General features: G+C 40.2%; 1 protein-coding gene across 2 annotated transcripts; it reads left to right on the forward strand.

Annotated features, from left to right (window-relative positions):
• The first annotated feature begins 7611 nt into the window (after nucleotides 1-7611).
• LOC115439563 (uncharacterized protein C10orf88 homolog) lies at nucleotides 7612-19540 on the forward strand. 2 transcript variants are annotated; one of them, XM_030163430.1, is made up of 9 exons: nucleotides 7612-7717; nucleotides 8832-8972; nucleotides 9735-9947; nucleotides 11847-11916; nucleotides 12202-12393; nucleotides 13002-13112; nucleotides 13204-13312; nucleotides 14444-14628; nucleotides 19009-19540. In XM_030163430.1, exons 2-9 carry the CDS (start codon nucleotides 8848-8850, stop codon nucleotides 19198-19200), a joined length of 1197 nt encoding a protein of 398 aa, XP_030019290.1. In that variant the 5' UTR covers nucleotides 7612-7717; nucleotides 8832-8847; the 3' UTR covers nucleotides 19201-19540. The 2 variants fall into 2 exon arrangements, with proteins under 2 accessions (XP_030019290.1, XP_030019289.1); XM_030163429.1 differs by having other exon boundaries at nucleotides 14444-14627; nucleotides 18996-19540.
• Nucleotides 19541-20017: the final 477 nt, after the last annotated feature.

Here is a 20017-nt window from a genome sequence, read left to right on the forward strand (position 1 = left end):
TGCACCACAGCAGCTTCTCCGATCAGAACCAGCACATCCACATCTGAACAAACACAGACTTTATGCATCACTTTACATCTGGTCCAAACTGAAACCGTCACTGAGCCCCCGTGGGGTCAGACCAAACCAGGATCAGGTCAGACTGAGACCGGATCGGATCAGACCGGATCATTTGGACCAGGTTCGTTAACGTCAGATCCAGACTCCGGTACCTGATGCGTCCGAACTGAAGCGGCAGCGTGGATGGGCAGCTGAGGCCACTCAGAGCTGCAGGGGGTGTTGGGGTTGGCGCCGCAGCCCAACAGGAAGTCCACGCACGACTCATGACCCTCCTGAGAGGCGATCATCAGAGGTGTGTGCCCGTCCGCCGCCCTGAGCGTCCACGTTGGGCGTCTACGGAGGAAAACGAAGGCGTCACAGTTGGATCAAGAGGTCAGCTGTGAGTTAGTGCACGGTTAGGGTTAAGTCAGGGTTAGGGTTTAGTTAAGGTTAGGGTTTAGGTTAGTTAGGTTCAGGTTTAGTTAGGGTCAGGGTTTAATTAGGGTCTGGATTACCGGCGAAGGCGAGGTGTCTGCAGATCGTCATGGCGACCGTACTGCGCCGCCACAAACAGAGGAGTGATGTTGTGGTCGTCCACAGCCTCCAGGTCTGAAACCGAGACCAGGATCCGAACTATGTCACTGTGACCCTGAAGACAGATCAGAACTGCAGTGTTAGTACTGGACCAGGTCTGGGAGTCTGGGCTGAAACTGTCAAGAACGTTTATCAACATGTGCAGAACATTTACCAACATGTGCAGAACATTTACCAACATGTGCAGAACATTTACCAACATGTGCAGAACATTTACTAACATGTGCAGAACGTTTACTAACATGTGCAGAACATTTACCAACATGTGCAGAACATTTACCAACATGTGCAGAACATTTACCAAGATGTGCAGAACATTTACCAACATGTGCAGAACATTTACTAACATGTGCAGAACATTTACTAACATGTGCAGAACGTTTACTAACATGTGCAGAACATTTGCCAACATGTGCAGAACGTTTACTAACATGTGCAGAACATTTGCCAACATGTGCAGAACGTTTACTAACATGTTTTATTTATTTATTTGTGTGTGGGGTTTTTTTGTACTGGTAAAGTCGCATGTTAAAAACTTTATTTATCCAAATGCTGCACAATAAGTTTTTTCCAGAAAATAATTGTTTAGAAAAAGAAACAAAACAAAAATATCGCCTTGTTAACAGTATCGTGATATATCGCAATATATTGCATTGTGATCTAGGGATGTAACGATATGAAAATTTCATATCACAGTTATTGTGACCAAAATTATCACAGTTAGCATTATTATCAGTATTATTGAAATTGTGCTCAAAATGTTCAAAGTACTAATCACACACTGAAATAATTTAACCAAGTTGTATTAAAAATGAATAAATAAATAAAATAGTCCCAATGTCCCCTCTGTTGCAGAAACATTCCAATATTAACCCTTAGTGGTCTGAGCCTATTTTGTCTGTTTTTCAGTCCTTTTGATTTTGCCTTTATATACTATATAAACAAATGTTTACTATACCCATGTTTGGGATCTGTTTTTTCAGCACAACTTCATCTATATCATCTGTCTATTATTTTTTCACTTTAACCTACTATAAAAACATAAAAGGACAAAAAACACACACAAAATATAAAAACTGATTTGAAAAATCCTACTATAATGGGCATCTTTGTCCGACGCATGTCCAAACGCGTGTCCGACGTATGTCCGGTGTTCGTCCCGATGTTGCAGCACGGGAGGGCGTATGGGTGCAATGCTGCTGTTGCACCACGGGAGGGTGCTATCGTACAATGGCACCATGGGTACAATGCTGCTAGTGTATATACTTTATTGCATAAATAACACACAGATGTTTAATGAACCTTTACAAAGACTTTAAAAGTGAATATTGGTTCCAAATATTAGGTATATAAATTTAAAAATGTAATACATTAAAGCTATACTCAAACATTTGACATAAAAGCAGATCTTTACATCGGCATTTTCTCTGGAAAAGTGTGGTAATCAAACATGGTTATCATGGTAATTAGAATTTAAACGGTAATACTAACCATCTGCAATTTTACCGCTGTTTATCGTTATACCGGTAATTGTTACATCCCTAGTGTGATCCTAGTATTGTGATTTGCATTGTATCACCATATCTTGCTGATATACAGCCCTAATAATAACCTCAGTGTGTTTCTTTACAAGATAATTAACTTTAATTAATAATAGGATGTATTTAGAACCAGACTACCTTATAAACGGCCTGATGGAGGCAGGTCCAGCAGGACGCTGTGTGTGTTCCATTGACCTCTGCCCCTTCACGGACCAGAAGTCGTACCACCTCCACTTGTCCGGCATCCACAGCTGTGGAATCAGAAGCAGGAGGTGAAAACAGGCTGCAGACACTGAGGCGATAATAAGGGTTACAAGGGAGGGGCTTTACCTGCGTAGAGCGGACAGGACAGGTCATTGGTCTGCTGGTTGACCACCGCGTGGTTTTTCAGGAGGAGACGAACAACATCCATGTGTCCACGCTGAGCAGCCAAGTAACATGATGACTCTCCTTCATGTGTCAGAGAGTTCACGAAGGCACGGAAGCTTCGAGACGAACGCGCTGTTCACAGGAAAGAGACGAACGAAACAGACCCATTAACCCTAAAAGACCCAAACAGCCCCCGTCCCCCTAAATCAGGACTGTCCACCTGAACCAGGACTGTCCCCCTAAACCAGGACTGTCCACCTAAACCAGGACTGTCTGACTCATCTTAGATCAGGAACCACATTCAGCCATTTTGATCTGAAGTGGACCAGTAAAGTAATAACATAATAATATAGAAATAATGTCAACTCTAAACTTTCCTCTATGCTTTAGAGTCAAAAAAGTACAATTATGTGATGAACATGTTTACATCTACCAACTATCTTTGAAAATAAAGTGAATAACATGAACAAACTGAGATTTCTTAAGAAAAGTAGGTGCAATTTTAACATTATACTCAGTTTATCATTTGCACATGTTCATAAGAACACAGTGCATCTGTAAGTACAAAAAACATTTAGTAGCAGACATAATATTGTTCAAATTGCAGTTCTGTTGAGACATTTCAGCTTGTTTATATTTGTTCAGGTTATTCACATTTTGTGTGAAAGAACAGTTGTTTTAAAATTACATGAAAGAATAATGTGTAGTTGTCATTATTTATAAGATATTATGATAGTGTTTTACTGATCCAACCCACTTCAGATTGAATTAGTCTGTATGTGGAAACCTGAACCTGGAACCTGAGCATTTGACAAATTCATCCCACAGAACCAGACTGGACCCTTTGGTGGACCGGATTTGGCCCCGTGGCCGCATGTTTGACACCTTTAACTTGAACCATCTACTGATGGAACTGTTTAATACTTGCTGATCCACTACATGTTTGATTACAATCCATGTCAATAATTGGTGTAAAATACAGTTCTTCATCTTCTCATGGTCATCAGATATGACCATATTTGGACGTTCAGATGCTCTGTAGTTACCGTGGAAACACCGTCATCTTCTACAACATTGATTCACCAGTAAAACCCATGGAGTTGGATCAGTGACAGTGGATGGACACACTGGGTTTATGGCTAATTACGTTCACTTTGTCTTCTGTGTATGTATTTATACTTTCTTTTTTCTTTTGTTCAGACAAAGTATAGTTGAAGCAGGTAACATCTAAAAACTATACCTTGTCTGAACAAAGAAAAAAAGAGAAGTAGAATTACACTGGGTTATGATGTGTTTTGTTGAGAAAGTCACTTTTTCTTCTGTTTTCTTGGTTTCTGATACAGAACACATGTTTAATCTGAGCTTTTAGGAACATCTACATGATCACTAAATTAAATATGGAAAAACACATGATTTACACTGAAAAACACAAAATACAGAGGATTATATTATAATAAATGATAAGAAATCACTTGATGATGATTAAATAGATTGAAAATTCCTTTGGGAACTGACACAGAAGAAGCCCAGGATCTTTATGGGTTAAAGTCATATGTGAAAGAGTCTCCAACTATCCTGGTTTGGTCATTCATTGGGTTCTGTCCCGTTGATGTAACTGTATCATATATTAAATGTTCAGTTTGTCATGACCAGTGCTCTCTTACCGGCAGCTTCAGTATTTCTCTCACACAGCCTTCGTTTCCCGCGGCGGCCGCTTCGTGCAGTGAGTTCCAGCCTCTGTTGTCTCGACAGTCCACGCTGCCTCCTCTCTGAATCAGCCTCCTCACCTGCTTCCTGCAGCCGGACCGAGCTGCCAGTGCCACACTGGACACCGTGTCCCGTAGACCTCCGTGAAATTCATCCTCCACTTAGTCAGACATCAGGCAGAGGGACACAGGAGTCTGACAAAAGAATGAGCAATGAAAAAGGTGTTTCTATGAAACTGGTCCTAAAACAGGACAGAGGGGCCAAACATTCAAAGCAGATGGAGACGCATGTTATGAAGCAGGTTTGGAAGCACTTTGGGTCAATTTTAAAAATAAATACTTACTGAGATAAAAGAGAAACAATTTTTCAGATAAAACACATTTTTTATATTATTTTTATACAAAAATCCACATGTAACACAGTCAAAAGGACATGAAAATTACACGCTACTATTTTTTAAATATCTCTTTATTCTCTCACAGGTACATTTTGGGAATTAACTAATTATTCAAGGCAGAGTGTTTCACAAAAATGACCGCTGTTGAAAAATCATTTGCGATTTATTTGCGTTTAACTGGGCAGGTTCTGCGTGCAACACCAATGGACACGATGGGTTCCACACCAAACCTAGAATGAGACTGACATTGATGAAAAACCCACATGTGAGGATTAGAAAAACCACGAGGATCCACACATTGAACACAGTGTCTGTATTTAGAGTCTACAGAAGAGCATTTACACACATGTTTACCATCTAATGCACTGACACCAAGGAGATTTAATGTCCATATTTGGGTCCTATTTTTGGATCCAATATTTGATTATAAATTCATTAATTATGGGATTGATCAGAGCAAGAGTATATATTTTTTTGCATTTCTCTAAGGTCATCATTAGGTCCATCCTAGGGTAAATATGTTTACATTTACCTTTTATTATTGGGTCTAAACAGATGGAAAAGTGACAGAGACTAAAATAAACCCAGTTTCAGAGAAGCACCCATGAGTAAATATTTCCAGTGTCACATGCAGGGCTTTCTTTGGTATTCAGACATGGGTGTTGTGTCCGGAGGTCCAAAAATTGTATCAGAAATTTAGCTCAAAACACTGACTTTATATTTATGTGGTTTAGGCTGAGACTAAGGAAGAACAACCTGACACAAGGAACAAACAGCTTAGGTCAAGATGACATAGAATGAACAGATCTGTACAGTTCACTTCTGATATTTATATTTTTACATGAACCCAATTTATTCTTTTTATCCTTTATGGTTTTATTACAAATAAAAGTGAGCAGAATTCGTACAAATTATCTGTATCTTAATATGTATGTATCTTAATATCTCCAACCTACTTAGGTGCACTGATAAAAGCTTATGTCGCCCCACGACCACTCCGCTCGTCTGGGGAACATTCTCTGGTGGTCCCCAGACCTTGTACAAGAGAATCCAGGCTCTTTTCATGGGTCGTTCCACGTTGGTGGAACGTTCTACGAGTACTACGAGAACAGAGACGTCCCTGCCTATCTTCAAGAAGCTCCTGAAGACCCAGCTCTTCTGAGAGCACCTCCTGTCCTAGCATGGCAGACATTCCATTTTAAATATTTTAATAAGGTTTTTCCCAGGATTATCACAGGTTTTCCCAGGATCATCTCTGGACCCGCTGCTGTGGTCCTGCCTCTCTCCTGCCTTCATTATCACCAATCACTTACCCTCAACTGCCTCCATGTGTCTCCCCCTACTCCCCCTCTCCCCCAGTCTCTATCTCTATTGCTCTCTCTTTTTCTCTTTCTTTACCCTCTCCCTTTAACCTCAACTGGTCAAGGCAGACAGCCATCCTCCAGGAGTCTGGGTCTGCTCCAGGTTTCTGCTGTTAAAGGGAAGTTTTTCCTTCCACTGTCACCAGTCACAAGTGTTTGCTCCTGGAGGATTCTGTCGGGTTTCTGTAAATTGGCTTAGAGTCTGGTTTTGACCAACTCCATATATAAAGTGTCATGAGATAACTTTTTTGTTGTGATCTGGCGCTATATAAATAAAATTTGATTGAGTGATTTGATTGGTTTTCCCCTGTGAGTCGCTTTGGAAAAAAGCATCTGCCAAATGCATAACCATAAACATAAACATATATACAAATAGGCCATTTTCAATTCGTAGAAAAAGTCATATTGAATTTTGTGACAACATTTTGAGTCACTGAAAGAAAAAGCACAAGTTACTCATTTTGAAATGCATCTCACCTCAAACAAGTCAAACTAGTATGAAAATACAAACTATGCAGCAGTGTTTGCCGTGTTTCCACAGTACCTCTATCTGCTCAGTCACTGAATCCACATGAACCCACTGACAACACTGGTTGCATTTATTTACTTTCATTTACATTTAAGCATAAGACCACCTTAAATTCTCCTAAATCTGGATCACTCTCGCTTTTTCCGCAACAACATAATTACACAAACTGATATTTGGATCATGACTCAGTAATTTCTTCACTGCTTGCTTAATTGGGTTAAACTTTACATCGTAACAGAAAAACCTATGAGTTCATTTTTATTTGTTCTTTGTGCAAAAAACAGCTCGATCTAAATATTACAAGGTTGCCTTTCTGTTCCATGTGTCGATTGAAAGTATCGATGACCAGTAAAGATGTTGTCTACGATCATAATCCGTACCTTACCCTTAACCTCCTGAGACCCAGCAATGCATCTTTGTCCTCTTACTGGATAAGAGTTTCACAGCTTTACTTAAAAAAAAACGCTGTCCACAGCAAAAGACAGTCCTTAAAAAAAAGAACAAACGTATCTGGAAAACTGTTACATCATACCGTTTCCGATCAGGGCAATTAACGCCAAAACTTTCACTTTCCAGGAGGGTTAATGAAGAAATTGTTAGAGACCTTATCAGTAAGAAAATTTATATAGATGCATCTGCTTATTCAGCAAATTATTCGAATTTTATAAAAGAAACTTACCACCATTACCCACAGGTTTCACACAATTTATGTTCAGCAAAAGCTAAAACTACAACTTAGCAAAAGTGTCAACACGGCTAAGCTAATTCACCTCTATTCGGATATTAAGATGATATAAACGTGTATTAAGGTGTAATTTCACCCTAACCCTAACATTCACTATGGAAGCTGAAACAATGTGAGCTCAAAATGTATTATATTAAATTAAAAGACTAGCTTTTTTTTATTACCTTTTAGATGTACCCGCCTAGGCTGTCAGGCGTCTCCTTTAAATTACGTCAGATAACAACATCCTGGAGTTCATGACAGTTTCCGGTGGCGACACTACGGCTGTGAGTAGCGTTAGCGTAAACGGTTGTAATTTTGCATTTTTCTGTGCAGTTTTTGTGTTTTTTCCAGTTCATTTGTCACTTGTTGTGAGTCCGCCTGAAGAGATGACGACACCTAAAGAAAACAAGCCAACCAGCGGCGCTTAGCGGCTTCCGGCGAAACGGTTTGAAGGTAAAAGTGTTTATTAGCGTTAGCATGTTATGAACTGGTACTAACGGTGTATTTAGTAAATCAATAAACTACTGGTTTATTAACTTCAGATTATGTGGTGAACTGAACAGATATAGAGTCCGAACAGTAGACAAAACTGGTTTACGTGTTTGAAGTTCAAGTTAGATTATCTGACAAGAATCTTAGATTTTAGCTAAAATATTAATATGAATTATGTGATTACTATATTCTGATCAAATAATAGTTTGCCTTTAGCATATTTCAGCTGGAAATTGTGTGTATTATTGTGTACATATGTTTTAATAGTTTATTGTGAGTGACTGGGTTGTGTATTGTGAGTTATTTGTCAAATGAATTGTCCTGAGGCAATGAAAAATATCTATTTATACACCAATAGATATAATATAATAAGTAAAATACCAGCATTGATAGCATAGACAGAGCTGTTAGAAAGGTTAAAAAAATATCTATATTGGTTGATGTTAATAATAATCATGATAAATGTCACTTTAAAGAATGATTTTCGATCCTAAAAGTTGAAGAAACCAGATATTATTTGTGGTTTTAATCTGTCTTTTTAGATTAAGTTTTTTTGTTGTTGTTAGAACATGACAAATCTTAAATAATCTCAAAGTAGATCATTCAGAATTATTCAAATGACGAAATGTTTGACGTAAATTAAGTAAAATATAACAACACTGAAAGATTGTGGGATTTATTTAACAGTTTAAACAGAATAAACTCTAATGACGAAACTATTTATCTGAAGATTCAGTAGATGCAAAGGAGGTAAAAGAGGTAAAAATAAAATAAATAGGTGGTATAAAGAATAAACTATAATGGAATATAAAGTGTATATATAATTTATTTACAGTAGGAGCTGTAGTGCAATCAGTAACAGTTATAAGGTGAATAATGGATCAGAACAGCATCAGTCGTGCAGTTTTTCTATTGGTTTTTCATATTGTGTAATGTTTGAAATTCTTACACTGTAATAATCATAACTGTTGATCTTTAAGGAAATTATCAGAACACCTACAAAAGATATGATGTAAAATCACTTCAGTTCTTATTTTATTTCTCAGATCATGTTTCACTGACTTTTCTGTTCCAGGTTTGTCATCGGCGTCATGGTGGAGGTGACTTCAGTCTGGACCTGTCAGACGGACGGACGGCGCCTGTCTGACGTCCTGTTCCCCGTTCACATCAGAGACAATGAGGAACTGAATGAGGCCGAAGGAGACGATGCAGAGCGGTAAGAACCAGATAATACCACAGAAGAACCAGAGAGAAGCACACCTCTAAGGCTCTGTTCAGACCAAAGCCAAATGTGGCCCAAATCTGATTTTTTTTACCTATATGTGACCAGTATCTGATCTGTTAAAAACTGTTTGAACAGCACTAATCTGACCCAGACCACTTTCATATGTGGTCCTAACCTGACCCAGGACACTTTTATATGTGGTCCTAAACCTGACCCAGGACACTTTTATATGTGGTCCTAAACCTGACCCAGACCACTTTCATATGTGGTCCTAAACCTGACCCAGGACACTTTTATATGTGGTCCTAAACCTGACCCAGGACACTTTTATATGTGGTCCTAAATCTCATACACACCTGGGCGGAGTCAAAAAAATTAAATTACAATAATCTACACCAAAACTTATATTTTTGAGTAGGTAATTACTTATATTTTTAGGAAAATATATTTTGAAATGAGAAAAAATTTGAACAAATGTGAGCAGTTTTGTGAGTGTGAATGTTTGTAGTGACACAGTTTAGTGCTGTCATTCTGGGTTCATTTTATAAACTCTATAAATAAGCTACATTTTTTCCAAATACATTGATATTTGACTATAATATTATTTATGTCATATTCTAAACGCACAGTGTTTAAAATGAATAAATGCATGTATCTATGCGAAATACATTTGAATATATTGTTAATATTATTTATAAGTATCAAACATGTTCATACGGTGGGTGTGTTGAATATATTCACCTATCCTCTCAGGTGTGGCTGGGCGTGGTTGGAGCAGACGGAGGAGGCGTCTCCTTGCGTCCTGACGCTCACCTGCAGCCCGTCAGCCCCCCCCTCGGACCCCCCCGCTGCCATTGGACGCCTCTTACTGGTCAGCGAGGCCCGGACAATGGAAGTGTACGACCAGACAGGAGAGTACTGTGGAACAGTGAGGGGGGAGAGAGACAACAGCGTCCACCTGGACAGGTAACACTGGAATACACATCAGCAGCCTCAGCATGAACGCACAAGTCGTACTTTGGCCAAACTGTCATATCTATATAACTTTATTTATTTTGCACAGCAAAGTTTGACTTATTTTTCTTTAACCAATGAACAAAGAAATAACATTACCCCAATCCTGGCAGAAAAATACAAATCCACACATACAGTAAATACATACCTAAAAGTAATTACCATAAAATTGAAGATTTTATAAATAAATAGAAATACTAAAATTTACTAATCAGACAATCAGACCCCCCCCCCCCCCCCCCCCGATCACCACCAAAATTTAATCATTTTTTCCTTGTGCCAGTATCAACATTTCCTGAAATGTTCATCCAAATCCGTCAGTAACTTTCTGAGTTATCTTGCACACGGACAGACAGACAGACAAACCAACACCGGCAAAAACAGAACCTCCTTGGCGGAGGGAATGACCGTACATTTTAAAATCAGACCATAGTAGTGTAGTACAATTGTAGCACAGAATAGGAAATCCACTCATACAGAACTGTGGTTTTCCAATAAATCCATATACGGACCACAGGAACAGGAACATTTCATGTCCTTATTTTTAACAATAGCCTTTTGAAGGCACGACTAGCAGCCAGTTCTTTTATCCGATATCTATGTACATTTATGGTCAGTGGATCTGTTGGTAATTGGAATTTCTTTTCAGAAACAAAAGAAAAACTAGTGGTTAATTTGATTTCCATTTTAAAATAGAAGAATTAATATTGAATTTCAAGGCTTTTTTCTCTTTCAGTCTCATTACAGATAAACCAAATTTTCAAAAGGGATTAATTTTCGTTTTCTTTAATAACAAAAAAGAAAGTTACTACCTGACAGAAATGGAAAAACAGACCAAAAACGCCTGTTTATTTATCTTCATTTTCTGATGAGATGAGGTCATTTTCAAGGAAAGAGCGCTAATGCAGAGGTCACAAAGATTCTTATGAATAATGGGTTTGTACAGATCTTCGAGTTCGTACAAAATCTGGAGTTCGTTGTCATTCATGGAAGGAGCGTGTCTATGATGTCCATATTTCATACAAACTAGAAGATTTGTACAAACCCATCGCTGAAAATGACGTTTGGTCTCAGAAAATGAAAAAAAACAGGCGTTTTGGTCCATTTTTCCATTTCTGTCAGGTAGTAACTTTATTTTATATATATATATATATATATATATATATATATATATATATATATATATATATATATATATATATATATATATATAACAAAACTCAATTCGTTTTTTAAATTTGGTTTATCTTTTTTAACACTGAAAAAGAAAAACACCTTGAAATTCTATTTTAATTTTTCTATTTAAAACTAAAATCAATTAACCACCAGTTTTTGTTTTGTTTCTGAAAAGAAAATCCAATTACCAACAGATCCACTGACCCTTCACTCTCTCAACTCTACTGGTTCATTTTATGCAGATATCACAATTTGGCCAAAAATATGACTTAGGTAATTATGCTACGAGGCTAACGACACCATAAATCACTAAATGACAATAGAACCGACTTATCTGAGCTGGACTTTGGTCTGCAGGGCCGACTTTAGGCCTTTAAAATGTGTCAGATTCTATTTTCTTTTTTATCTGTCTCCATTTCTGTTCATCTGTTTCAGACAGTTTTATTAAACATACTGAGCTGATACTGTCTTTTACTCTTTTAGTTACTGTTCATGTAAGAGACGCTAAACTCCTAAACCCTGTCTCTGCACTGAATCACATACTTACCTTCAACGCTGGAATAAGAAAAGAGGATTTGTCCAAAAATCAGTCCTCACTTTGGTCTCAGAAACTCAAACTAGGTCTTAAAACCATCTGTCTGATCCTGTATAACACTTCCCTCTGGTTCCTCTCAGCGCAGACTCAGGTCCGTTCTACAGGAAACAGCTGATCCTCGACCACCCATCGGCGTCCTGTGAAGTGAAGGTGAGCTGTGGGGTCAAAGGTCGGTCCGGTCCAGGTCCGTTGTAGGTCAGTACTGTTGGTTGTGGGTCGGTTGTGGATCAGTACTGTCGGTTGTGGGTCCGTTGTGGATCAGTACTGTCGGTTGTGGGTCGGTTGTGGATCAGTACTGTCGGTTGTGGATCAGTACTGTCGGTTGTGGGTCGGTTGTGGATCAGTACTGTCGGTTGTGGGTCGGTTGTGGATCAGTACTGTCGGTTGTGGGTCGGTTGTGGGTCATTTCTGTCGGTTCTGTGTGTCTGTCTGCAGCTGCTCTCTCTGGCCGGTAGACGTCGTGTTGCGGTGCATCAAGTCGTCGTGGGTCTGCAGACGCTCGGGCCCGGTCGGTTCCACGGCGCCGGCATCGACATGCAGCAGGTCCAGAGTCTGGTGGATGAGATGGGGGCCAGCCTGTCCCCTGGAGCCCAGAACCTCATGGACATGGTTCACTTCCAGCAGAAGGTGAGAGAGAAGGATGCCTGTAACTGCCCCCTGCAGGATGAGAGAGGAATTACAATGGCATGAAATACAGGACGGCACCTGTTCATGGACCTGCAGACCTCAGAACCAGAACCAGAACTTCCATCTAATGAACAGTCCTGCATTTCAACAGGTTTAGAGCAGATTTATTCTGACTTCCTCTGGGTTTTAATCATACGTTCTGTTTCTACATCTTCTCTATTTATCCTGTAGGATGTGACACAGCAGTTCACCCTTCACATTTGGGGAAAGCCCACTGTGTTTTTCCTCCAGACCAGTTCATTATTGGTCTGAACATTCTGAAAGGTTAAAGATGACGTTCACCAACTGGAACAGGTGTTTAAGGGTCATGAACCTGTTCTCCTGCTGTTTGGGCTCATTTTACTGCTTTGTTTCATTTTACTGTCGTTGTCCTTCATGTACTGATGTTGATCAAATATAAACCCTTTTTCACACTGACCTCTGACCCCGCGCACCAGGTCTGGGGTGAAGTGGATCTGGATCAGCTGGTTCTGATGATGCTCACATGGATCCAGATGTGGTTCAGATGTCTCCGTGAACCCACTCATGTGTGTGTTCTTTACCCTCAGAACCAGACGGGCTCTCTGAGCAGCTTCCTGCCTCTGCTGATGGGAGGCGGAGCTCTGTCTGCTCTGACTCAAACAGCCAATGGGAACGCTCTGCAGGCGGGTCCTCCTCAGGTAAACCCACCTGAGAAACATAACACTCAGATGAAACTCGGAGTAGATGTTCCAGAAGCGGCTCAGTCTTTTGTTTTGTTTCGTCTCTTAGTCTCCGCTGAGCTCTGTCACACCTGCAGACGAAGCTCCGCCCTCCCACAATGGACTGATGTCAGACAGCTCAGGCTCCGCCTCCCTAGACTCGCTGCAGAAAAGCACAGGTGAGGATCTGGACCACACTGGAGGTTTTCTGTACAACTACAGAACGAGGTTATTATCGTTAGTGAAAACTAATGACAGGACTAAAACTAGAATTCATTAAGTGAAATAAATAAAAACTATATTTTAAAAAAAAGGTAAATAATTGAAACTGTATTGTGTGTTTACAAAACTAACTAAAACGGATAAAAATTTGAGCTGCAACGGATTAATCGATTAGGTGCTTGAAGCGAATGCAAAAATTTACAATTCGATTAATTGACTTTGAATTATTGAAGGGAAATATTCTGTTGCAGCTTTCCTGTAGTGAAACTTCTTTGTGCGTCACAATAAGCATCCGTGTGAAACACAACAGTGGAACCAATGTTTAACAGCAGAGAAATGAAGGAAACAAAGCTTTGATTCAGGAGAATTGTGGTTGAATGATTTTTTTGTATCACTTTGGGTCGATTAATTGGTTGCAGCTCTAATAAAAATTATGGATGAAATTCCCTAAAATTCTTATTGCCTTTTTTGAAGTAAAAAGATAGGATGAATATTTGAATAGTAGTTGTTTCCCCATATTTCTGCACCATAATTTAGGTATGGAAGAATGATAGAATTATATAGTGCAAGAAGTGAATATTTATCAAGTTTAGTTTTCATTTTACCAATTATGGCTATGGTTTTCGCTAATTTTGTCTTTATCGTGTTTATTTGTGACTTCCAATCAATCTCTACCAGGAAACATGGAGACTGAAGTTGGGAGAAAACAGCACAATCCTGTTTGGGATTTATTTGAATATGACAGCGAGGAAGATAAAAGATATGAAAAAACTAAAACTAAACTAAAACTAAGCATTTAGAAAAAAACAAAAACTGATAAAAAACTAACAAACCTGCTCTAAAAACTAATGAAAACTAACTGAATTAGAGATAAAAGAGTTAAAACTAAATAAAACTAAACTATAATGAAAAATCCCAAACTATTATAACCTTGCTACAGAACCCCACTGTGTCTGAAAAACATTCAAAACTGACACTCAGATCCATGTTTTTAACGGAGCGGTTCAGTCTGACTCGAGCGTTGGCGGTAGAAGGTCACGGTGACGATCATAAACTCACACCATCACCACCAAACCTCCTGTCCACAGAGACCAGCGACGCCGGAGGCCCAGTTAGCCCCGCCCAGCTGACGGAGATGATGTCACACCTCCTGAAGGGGCAGGGCCAGATGCTGAGCTCCGCCCCCGACCTTCTGCCCGTGCTCCAGAGCGTCTGTGGTCAGGTGACGCAGCTCAGGCTGGACTCAGAGAAGCAGCTGAGGAACGGATCATGGTGAGTCTGAGAAGTCACATCTGCCGTCAAACAGCTCCACCCAGTGTCCAAAACATGGAACTGCAGCCTCATTCTGGACCGAACAACAGCCGCCTCACACAAATAAAACAGGAATAAAAATATCAACACAACCTTCAAAAATTGCAAGATGTTCCACTGGTGCAAAGAATACAGAGAACCAGAGAATATACGGTTAAATAAAGAGAACCGCAACCCAGACGACACACGTGTGATGTCAGAAAGCACAGAAACACCTTTAAATCCACCTGTTCTGCATCAGCTTTGATCACAGACAACTAAAACTCTGTCTGCTGGCACAAGGGTTTTCAGCTCTCTGTGCAGTAGGAGTTCATCCTGAATCCTGTCAGAAATGTTAGGAGTTTATTTTTAAAGGAAATCGAACAAAACTCGACCGAGTTTGTAGCTGCAAGTGTTACATAAGTGGATATTTAAGGATTTAAAGGATAAGTCATGATCTAGTGTGGAAAGATCAACATTAGCAACAAAGTCCTCCTACGAATCGAGTGTGTGTGTGTGTGTGTGTGTGTGTGTGTGTGTGTGTGCAGTGTAAAACACACCACTGGTCGTCATCAAACTGGTCGATGCTGGTTTTAACTGAACACACTCAGTCCAACACAGGCTGAGTTCTACTGGATCAGAACCAAGGTTATTATCGTTAAGGAACACTAACGAAATGATGAAAACGAGAATTGAAAAAACATTTTCGTTAACTGAAATAAATAAAAAATATAATTAAAAGAAAAAAACAATAACTAACTGAAACTGTATTATGTGTTTACAAAACTAACTAAAACGTATAAAAATTATGGATAAAATTCCCTTCGTTTTTGTCTTTGTCAATGTCAGATTGATGTTAAATGGATTTCTTTGTCTCTCTCAGTTTTCTGTGCTGTCTCCATACGACACTTTTTGCTCCGTCACTTGTGTTCACTGTGGTTTCCAGTCGTCTTCTGGTCCCCACTCTACCTGGAAACATGGAGACTAAAGCAGCAGAGTCCTGTCTGGGATTGATTTGAATACAACGACAGAGAAGAAGAGAAAAAAGATGACAAAGCTAAAATTAATACTAAAACTAAGCATTTAGAAAAAAATAAAACTAGCAAACCTGCTCTAAAAACGAATTAAAACTAACTGAATTAGAGGAAAAAACTAAACTAAATAAAACTAAACTAGAATGAAAAATCCAAAACTATTAGAACCTTGATCAGAACCACTGAAAAAAGGTTTCCATTATTTTTGGGTGCACATGAACGCAACACTCACAGTCTCATTATCTCAGGACAAATGCACAGTGTTGGTGCGGGTGTTTGAAAATGCTTGAATTTCAGTGATGTGTTTTTAAGGTCTGGAAAGTGCTTGAGTTTTTGTTGAAGTGCTTGAAAATGCCTGGAATTAGAACTGCGATGGGATTTATTTAATTTAATATTAACTCAAGCCAAAGTTACTTAGACAGAGGTGATACCTTTAGAAAAATATGTCAAAAATTATGTCAAATATAAAACTTTTCCCAGGTGTTCTCCGGTCGACTCCAGGTACAACATAATACAATTTACATCCTGGTGATAAAACGTCAAAATAATAATCCTGAGTAGACGTATTCCTGTAGGTATGTGTTTGAGTCCAGTGTTGAAGGTGAAAAGGAATCCTCCAGGAGCAAACACTGGTGACTGTGGAAGGAAAAACGTCCTTTAACAGCAGAAACCTGGAGCAGAGCCAGACTGAGGAGGATGGACGTCTGTTCCAGCGGGTCCTGGTGGCAGAGGCAGAACCTGTGACGTCCAGGCCTTGAACAGCGTCTGTCTGTGGATAAATGAGGCTCTGTGTCTGAACTGAACTGAACAGCTGATGTGGGCGGAGGGAGGCTGGAGGTCATGTGACCCAGCAGCAGCACAGCAGAGTCTGTTACACCGACACTGAGAACCAACCAGAAACTGACGCACTCTGAAGCAGACCCTGAAACGGACTGTGAAGCAGACCCTGAAACGGACTGTGAAGTGGACTCTGAAACAGACTGTGAAGGCGGACTCTGAAGGTAAACTCTGAAGCAGACTCTGAAACGGACTGTGAAGTGGACTGTGAAGGTCGACTCTGAAGCAGACTGTGAAGGCGGACTCTGAAGCAGACTGTGAAGGCGGACTCTGAAGCGAGGTGGACTCTGAAACGGACTGTGAAGGTGGACTCTGAAGTGGACTGTGAAGGTGAACTCTGAAACGGACTGTGAAGGTGGACTCTGAAACGGACTGTGAAGGTGGACTCTGAAGTGGACTGTGAAGGTGGACTCTGAAGCGAGGTGGACTCTGAACGGGCTGTGAAGGTAGACTCTGAAGCGGACTGTGAAGGTGGACTCTGAAGAGGACTGTGAAGGTGCACTCTGAAACGGACTGTGAAGGTGGACTCTGAAGCGAGGTGGACTCTGAAACGGGCTGTGAAGGTGGACTGAAGCAGACTGTGAAGGTGAACTCTGAAACGGACTGTGAAGGTGGACTCTGAAGCGAGGTGGACTCTGAAACGGGCTGTGAAGGTGGACTGAAGCGGACTGTGAAGGTGGACTCTGAAGTGGACTGTGAAGGTGGACTCTGAAGCGAGGTGGACTCTGAAGCGGACTGTGAAGGTGGACTGAAGCGGACAGTGGATTCTGAAGCAGACTTGAAGTGGACTGAAGTGGACTGAAGCGGACAGTGGATTCTGAAGCGGACTTGAAGTGGACTGAAGTGGACTGAAGCGGACAGTGGATTCTGAAGCGGACTTGAAGTGGACTGAAGTGGACTGAAGCGGACAGTGGACTCTGAAGCGGACTTGAAGTGGACTGAAGTGGACTGTGCAGGCGGTTCTGCAGGTGTTTGTTCTGGTTCTTTTTTTTTTTTCTGTTTTTTTGGGTTTTTGTTTTGTTTGTTTGTTTGTTCATCTGACTCATGTGTCCATCAGCTGTAAGTCACATGTTCAGCTTCAGTTTTGCTTCTTCATGCTTCTTCTGTGATGTGTCCTGGTGGTTTTCTGGTCTAAACAATCCTCCTGTTGTTGAACCAACAGACGACGGGAAAGTCCCACAGAAACGTCCTGTTGACGGTTTAGTTTATGTTTAGACGTGTTGGACTTCAGTTGGACCACATCTGTCCTCAGGTTTATTTGATCCGTTTAATCCCAGTTTCAAAGACGAATGAATCAGAAGTTCAGTATTTACAAGAAGGAGGAGTTTACATTTATATTATACAATTTAAAGACATATTTAGTGTGTTTTTAATTATAAATAAAACAATTATGTACAATAGTAAGTTACAGTTAAGACGCTAAATAAAGACAATAGAATGTAAAACATGAAATGACTTTTACATTTAGTTTGAAAGCTACAATATTTAACATTTTCTCTTCAAACTGACATTTAAGTTTGTTTTATGGTTAAAGTCGTGTCAGTGTTGGTTTTTTTTTAGTCCAGGGGTGGTCATCCTGCGTCTCTTCATCCTCCTTGTAGTGGCTCCTCCCTTTACTGCGCTCAAACCAGCCGCTAGCGTTTTTCTTGTGTACTACTCATTCGACAGTTACGGTAGATGAGCTGCATGGAGCGAATGTGCCTTCAACAACAGAAGTAAGGGCTCATTTATGCTCTACGTTAAAGTCACAGATGCAGACGGACGGAGGGTTCTGTCCGTCATTTTGTATATTACTGATGTAATTCTGCCCGTTTTCTGGGAGCTTGTGGATGTGAACCCAGACGGAGAATATGGAGCAGTCCAACTGGGAACTGTGCAGGAAGTGTTGAGTTTGGAAGAGAATCATTTCCATAAATAGTGATACTTTTCATAGAGTGACTGTATGAGTATGAGTACTGTGTACTTCTGGAGTAATCCTACAACAGATTCCCTTCCAAGATACAAAAGTGTGTTTTTTTGTCTGAAATAGGCTTTAAGACTAAATTCAATGATGAATAAAATTATTTTTTCCAATAAGTACCTCATGAATTTGGTATTTTTGGTATTAGTACTTCATATACTATGAGCACAAAAACTATGAACTACTTCTACTGTGTACTTTTAGAGTAATCATACTCCAGAATCCATTCCACGCTGAACTTCTGTTTGTTGTATTCAGTGGTTGTAACAGATAAAATGTAAAAAAAGATTAAAACTTGTAAAAGTTCATAAGCTCTGTTATTTTTGCGGCTCCAGACTATTGTGAGGGAGTAAAACGGCTCTGACTGAAAATAAAGGTGGCAGACCCCCGGGTTAAACTAATGAGTTAGTGATGGTAATGGTCATTGGATTCATCAGTAGTGACAGTGATTGATACTTACTGGTGATGATGGTGCTGATGCGGGTGCTGACTGTGGGTGGTCCTCCTGTGGTTCTGCAGGGACCTGGACCGAGACCTGGACCGGGTCATGGAGCGTCGTCTGGAGCAGATGGAGCAGAGGCTGAAGGACCACGTGGACCGCAGACTGGACGCCCTGGAGCAGAAGCTGGACAAGGTTCTGCTGCTGGTTCTGGACCGGGGGGGCGCGGCAGGGCGACGGGAGGAGGAGGAGCTGAGGAGATCCACGCCAGTGGACCGCCCCTAAAGACCGCCTGACCCCCACCCCCACCGCCAACGCCGACGGAAGTACACGAAGAAGAAAAACCCCATTAACGTCAGTGTCACTAACAGTCGTTAACAGTTGAATCCACTGACGGAAAAACCAAACAGTCATGAAGAACCAGAGGAACCCATTCAAAGGTCAAAGGTCAGACCACAACGGACATGAGAGAAATGCACTGTGGGAAATTTAAGTCTGGAATCAACAGGATTCCCTAAAGTGTGGATTAAAAATAGTTCCATAAATACATGAATGTGTCAGATGTGAAGATGTGACTGAACTGTCACGTCTGAAGATTCAGTGGATGATATCATCGACGGTTTCACTAAAAAAGTCGAATATAAAAGATGTGAATTGGGTTCTGAGAAGTTCTGACGTTTTCACCAGTTTCTGTAACGAGTTTCACCTAAAATGAAAATAATCCAGTCGAGTTTTGAGTCAGTAGTCGCTTTTCCATCAGACATCTGCACAAAACTTTAACGATATTTACAAAATGTGTTAAAAGCAGAAGTGCGAAATATCAATTTTTCCATTAAATCACAAATGTAATGATTTGTTTATTTATTATCGTGGGATGTCACCAGAACTCATTCCATAAACACGTTGACGAATATAAATATCAGGTTGATTTACAGATATATGCGTATTTCTGTCGCAGCGCCCTCTAGGTCTTGGAGAATGTTCGCATTTCTCTGTTGTTCTGAATCTAGAATGCTGGTTCCCCTTCTGTCTGCGACTAAATTCTAAACTGATGAAAAAACAGAAGTGTGTAATGTCGGTTTTTCCTTTAAATCACAAATGC

The sequence above is a fragment of the Sphaeramia orbicularis genome, chromosome 19 (genome assembly GCF_902148855.1).
Source record: "Sphaeramia orbicularis chromosome 19, fSphaOr1.1, whole genome shotgun sequence".
Classification (NCBI taxonomy): Eukaryota; Metazoa; Chordata; class Actinopteri; order Kurtiformes; family Apogonidae; genus Sphaeramia; species Sphaeramia orbicularis.

Bases quoted from the DNA above. Each gene is read 5' to 3' on its own strand.
- LOC115439563 (XM_030163429.1), top strand. From the start codon at position 8,848: ATGGTGGAGGTGACTTCAGTCTGGACCTGTCAGACGGACGGACGGCGC. The intron at 12,394-13,001 runs GTGAGAGAGAAG...CTTTACCCTCAG, and splicing joins TGGTTCACTTCCAGCAGAAG to AACCAGACGGGCTCTCTGAG. The intron at 13,113-13,203 runs GTAAACCCACCT...TTCGTCTCTTAG, and splicing joins TGCAGGCGGGTCCTCCTCAG to TCTCCGCTGAGCTCTGTCAC.